Raw genomic sequence first — 5,365 nt, 5'->3', positions numbered from 1 at the left:
GAATATTGAAACAGACCACACTGGGACGATCCTCAACCTCCCTGGCATGCCTCAATCGATTTTCGGCCCACAGCACGCCCGAACCGCCACACCCATATTATTAAGATCATGTCCTCGGTAAGCTTAAAATGTTCCATATTTTATCTAATCATCTTGTGTGATACTTCTTTTGCCTACCTATGTCTCTCCTCATCCCCGCTATATCCAACAACTCACACCTCTCCTCGTTCCAGCTATATCCAAACATTGGACACATGCATACAAGACAAATTACAAACATGAGGATGTATTTTGAACATTTTCAAAAGAGTGAAGGGGTAGATTTTGTAGTTACAAAAACTTGAGATTCTATTTAGATCACTCTTATCCAAAAGAAGCTCTTTGTGACCAAGATAAAATGGCTCTTAGCTTCACTTGCTATGCTTCACTTATCACCAAATCTCAAGGTAATTTCCATCTATTTCATCAAATTTGGAGTCTGGAGTTTTGTTGTTTATTAATCTTGTTTAAAGTTTTCAACTTTCTTGAATTTGTTTGGTTTTTTGGACTTATGGGGCTTTGGTATTTATGAATCTTGTTTAAAGTTTTCAACTTTCTAGAAGCTATTTGGCTTTTTAGATTTATGGGGCTTTGGTATTTATGAATCTTGTTTAAAGTTTTCAATTTTCTTGAATTTGTTTGGTTTGTTTATTACTAGATCAGCTTAATTACAGCAAGTACAATGGGGTTGAAAAAGTGAAAAGCATCATAAAGAAGACAGTGATTCCTTCTGTTAGTTATTCTCCTGTTGAATCACTTCAGAAGGGCAATTGGGTTAAGCTCATTTGTGGTGCTAGCTTTGAGGTGAAGCTTATTAACCTTTTATTACTCTAAAGATCCCACCTTTACAGTTTTGGGCTTTGTTAGTTTTTTTTTTTTCTTTTTTGTATTATCAGATTCAACTACTTTGTTGTTCCAATTGATATGATGCTCTTTTGTTGACTGATGGAAAAGTATACTCCCTCCGTCCCAAAATAAGTGTCATGTATTCAGGGGCGGAGCTAAGGCTAGTTTTTGGGTGCTCCGGCACCCGTTAAATCCGATGCAGACTAGGTATAATTATATAAATAAATATATTAAAATTGGTATAAGACTTAGTACAGCACCCAGTAAACCAAGAAGATAGATGAGTGCTTTAGTTTTCAGGTGGAACTTTAAAGCTTTCAACATCAATATGTGTGTTCGGATCTCCCGAGCACCCACGATCCCTAAATCTTGTGTCTGCCACTGCATGTATTTGAGCAACTTTTGTGTTTCTTGGTTTTTGTAGGATTTGGTTGATATCAGGAACCTTTCTCTGGTTTATACTCTTGCAGGAGGTGAGAATTGATCATTAACTGTTTCTTTGTAGTTTGGCACTGTTATTTCTTGCATAGGGATGGTGAGTTTGTGTTTTGATTGTAGTTGATTGCATTGACTGTGCTGCTGAGGCGTCGGTAGTGAATGCGGTAAATGAAGGGATAGAAGCAGCTAGAGCCCTTGTTCCCATACGCAGACCATGGGTAATGATCAGTGTTAATGATGACGAGGATCTTCATTTCCGTAAAGCTGGTAACTACCCCAAACCTTTTCTTCGACTAGCATATTGTCCTGATAATCATAATCTTGGTTACGTGATGTAGGGGTAAAAGTTTCGTGCTTTCTTTTCATAGAGTAATGATTACAACCCCGTCGAAGACGAAAACTTGCCGGTAAAAGATTATGGTATTTAAGCGGAGAAAGGGTTGGTAGATGCGCTAGCCCATGAGCCACCAAAAGTTTGTACGATGCGGTGTCAGGGATTTTTCGGTTATATAAAAAAAATAGGCTTCTGATTGGAGTGCATAATCTTTTGAAGCATTAGAAACTGTGAATTGTTGACTTCATTGTGTATTTTTGGCTTTGATTATTCGTGTTTTAAGAACTTTGTCGTCCATATTCAGCCTTTCTAATTTTGGTCTTTTTGTAATGAGTTTTAAAGTACATTGGATCTTACTTTACCAAACATTGCATGACGGACCATCAGAAAAACTTGGTTCAAAGAACTTTAGTTTATCATGTTGAGTAGAGTTCTTGCACGATGGAGTCTATCATTTGTCAACCTCTTGAAATGGGCAGATGATCACCCTTTTGAAAATGAATGTTACTGGGAAACATAGATCAAAGACCCGAGATCGTATTTTTCCATGAATGGGATTACTTATGGAAAGTATTCCTAAATAGTTGTCATGATAATGTTACAGAATTCGATCCAGATGATTGCCCTCAGGATTGCACGAGACCTTGTGAGAAAGTCTGTCCTGCTAATGCAATATTGCAAAAGGTTCTCTCCATTTTGAATTCCGTTGCTTTATTCTATAGCTGTTTAACCTGCTATATATGTTTTAAAATCTTACTCATGTTCATTTGTAAAGGCTACATCTGTAACTATCGCAGGGTGGAGTTTTGGCGGAGCGCTGTTATGGTTGTGGTCGCTGCCTTCCGGTTTGTCCATATGACAAAATAAGTGAGTTCGATAAATCTGCTCACTTTTCTATCTATCAGAAGAAGAAAAAAACTGTTTCTCGCCCTGTCACCATGCTTTTTGCTTACTGCTGACGTCTATTTTCTCCTCCTCCATGCCATTCTATGTTAGCATTGTTGTTTTTCTGCAAATTGAATTCATGGAAAAATCTTTTGTTGATTTAGGAGCTATTACGTACGTGAGAGATGTTACAGCTACAGCTGAACTTCTTGATAGGGATGATGTTGATGCCATAGAAATTCATACAAGTGGAAGGTTAGCATTATTTTCTTTTCGGTTAGTATATTCCCGAAATCATCCAAGTATGATTTCCACTTATTCAAAATATGTTTCTGCAATACTATGTAATTTTGGTTCTCCTAAGTTCCATAACAACAAAAATCACAAACAAATTGTACAATGGTTCTTTGTCGCATTATCAGAATAACATCATTTTGTAGCTAAAAAGTGTATGTTTATCCGCATTCTCATTTTTGGAATAGGGAACCTTCAGTTTTTAAAGAACTCTGGAGTGGGTTGGGGAACTCGACCACAAATCTGAAGCTCATCGCAGTATGTGAAGCTTTTACTCTTGTCCTGACGTCTGATGGCTACTACATTAATACTATCATATATTACGTTAAAAAAGATTATTCTGTTTCGAAAAGGTATGTTAAGAATTTGTTTTTATCATAATTTCCTGCAGGTTAGCTTTCCCGACTTGAGAGATTCAACCATATCTGCAATGAAAGCTATGTACGCCATAATGGAAGCCAACATACAATGCTTCAACTTATGGCAGGTGCAGATCATGTATCCCATCACAATATTGATTTAGAAGCTAGGACACTCTGAATATATTTTCTCATCATTTCCAATAATGATCATGAAGTTGGATGGTCGACCAATGAGTGGAGATATTGGGCGAGGTGCCACGAGAAATGCAATTGCTTTTGCACGAAAATTGGCCTCTGCTGGCGACAAGCCTAAAGGTTTGCGCATAAAATAATCCTTCCGACAAATGACATAATAAGATTCATTTTTGTCTATTGCTATAAACTACTCGCTGGCGCAATTTGAATATTCTTCCTACGTCATAGGTTTCCTCCAACTGGCCGGTGGCACAAATGATCACACAGTAGAGGGGTTGAAGAAAGAAGGATTATTCCAGATGACGACTGTACATGGTATTAACAACTCCACAGTCCACACTCTATTTAAGTTCATATTCCATTTAACACTGAAGTTTTGACATCAATCCACTCATTCATTAGAGGCTTCAAGATATGAGACAATTCCGAGCTCCTTACATTCACCAAATGCTTTGATTGCTGGTGTGGCCTTTGGCGGCTATGCACGAAAGGTTGGTCCTTTGCCAATAATGAAAATTATTCTAGTCTATCCAACAACTGCATAGCGAAACACTATAGCAGTATCATAATTTGATCTCCTTATTCCTCCTTCAGATCGTCGGTAGAGTTTTGAGTTCTGTGCAAAGTCATCACGGACTTGCTCGAGTTGAAGATTTCCCCGAGCAACTTCTGCAGGCCATTATTGAATCACTAGCTCTGGTTGGAACTGTTAAATGTTACAACATCCAGAAGCCGAGCACTTAGATACACCAGCAAGAATTTCTAACTATGAGGTCTCAGGAAGGCCTGTCCAAGGATTGATGATGGTCGTTGGTACACAGATTCAAGGAAAAACGTCGAAATCAGAGATAACAGTTTTATTGCTCATACAGAACGTAGATGTACATAATGCATCATCGCAGATCTGCAGGGAAAGGCTTCAAAATTTTGATATAATGGTGCACTCTCTAACCTTACGCTCTTTACTTTACTCACTACTCACTACTCACTAGCTACTTTGGTAGTATATTGCTGAAGTTTCTAGTCCCTGGCGATACTTTTAATGCTGTTAAATGTTATACTTGACCTTCATTACAAACAACCATTCTACATGTATTAGTAATTCCGTTTTTATTTTTCAGCCATCAAATGAGATATACAGTCGCGCCAACATGTCTTATTGCTATCCCATGCAAAATAGTCGCTACTGTTTTCATCTCTCTGGTAGTTTCACAGTAGAAATGTTCCATCATAAAAGACCAAGTTCTTCTTGGACGAGTAGTTTGTTATTTCCTTAATTGACATGTGGATGTTGGAGCTAAGACTTAAACCAGCATTTCTCAAGATCTGTAAAGCTTCTGATGTATCTTTATCATGACAATATTTATGTTTTCGGTTTACAATCTTATTTTGACATATCTTTTTGAATCTTATTGATCTTGAGAAGTCTGCTCCATCGATATTCTTGTTTGCATAACATTTCTAAACTTGATTTTCTTTATCCATTATCTTTTTGTACATTGTTTTCCTCTTTATCTGTTCTCTCTTACTAAGTTTTGGCTCATGTGGTCATGTCTTTTTTAGGAAATTGTTGACGCGAAGGCGGCAAATAGATCTGTATATCACACAGATTACGTGAACTCTAGCGTATGATGTGTGAGTTAACAAACTGCGGCCTAGCAAAGCCAATGGCATAATTTGTTGATTGACTCATGACCAGCGCCACCGGTTCAAACACGTGTACATCAAGTGCTAATTTCTTAGTACAATGCAGTTAAAGTCATCTATCGTCTGAGATGTAAGATTTGGAGTAGTTATTCGAGAAAAGGTTGGAACATTTGGAAATGAGAGAGTTGGAAGAGGAAGCTATTGAAATCAATCATTGCCCCAACTAGCTACAACTGATGTCAAGTTCAATCACTTGGCCCGACGTCTCATCACATTTAACTCCATCTCATAAGCAGCAATCTCTGTTCATATTCCATGAGACCAT

At 37.7% G+C, this 5,365-nt stretch overlaps 1 protein-coding gene across 1 annotated transcript; it reads left to right on the top strand.

Moving 5' to 3' along the window:
* Positions 1 to 331: 331 nt before the first annotated feature.
* On the top strand, positions 332 to 4,318 carry LOC107850678. The gene is made up of 13 exons (XM_047401333.1): positions 332 to 446; positions 698 to 843; positions 1,310 to 1,358; positions 1,444 to 1,590; positions 2,262 to 2,341; positions 2,455 to 2,524; positions 2,707 to 2,797; positions 3,025 to 3,094; positions 3,228 to 3,323; positions 3,414 to 3,513; positions 3,622 to 3,708; positions 3,796 to 3,884; positions 3,988 to 4,318. Exons 1-13 carry the CDS (start codon positions 398 to 400, stop codon positions 4,135 to 4,137), a joined length of 1,224 nt encoding a protein of 407 aa, XP_047257289.1. The 5' UTR covers positions 332 to 397; the 3' UTR covers positions 4,138 to 4,318.
* Positions 4,319 to 5,365: the final 1,047 nt, after the last annotated feature.

Source organism: Capsicum annuum, chromosome 12 (genome assembly GCF_002878395.1).
Source record: "Capsicum annuum cultivar UCD-10X-F1 chromosome 12, UCD10Xv1.1, whole genome shotgun sequence".
Lineage (NCBI taxonomy): Eukaryota > Viridiplantae > Streptophyta > Magnoliopsida > Solanales > Solanaceae > Capsicum > Capsicum annuum.
This window is presented reverse-complemented; position numbering and strand designations above follow the sequence as displayed.

What these genes read in the sequence shown, in the direction of transcription:
- LOC107850678 (XM_047401333.1), top strand. Translation starts at nt 398, where the DNA reads ATGGCTCTTAGCTTCACTTGCTATGCTTCACTTATCACCAAATCTCAA. An exon ending in TCTTCATTTCCGTAAAGCTG is followed by an intron (nt 1,591 to 2,261) that starts GTAACTACCCCA and finishes ATAATGTTACAG; the next exon opens with AATTCGATCCAGATGATTGC. An exon ending in AATGCTTCAACTTATGGCAG is followed by an intron (nt 3,324 to 3,413) that starts GTGCAGATCATG and finishes ATGATCATGAAG; the next exon opens with TTGGATGGTCGACCAATGAG.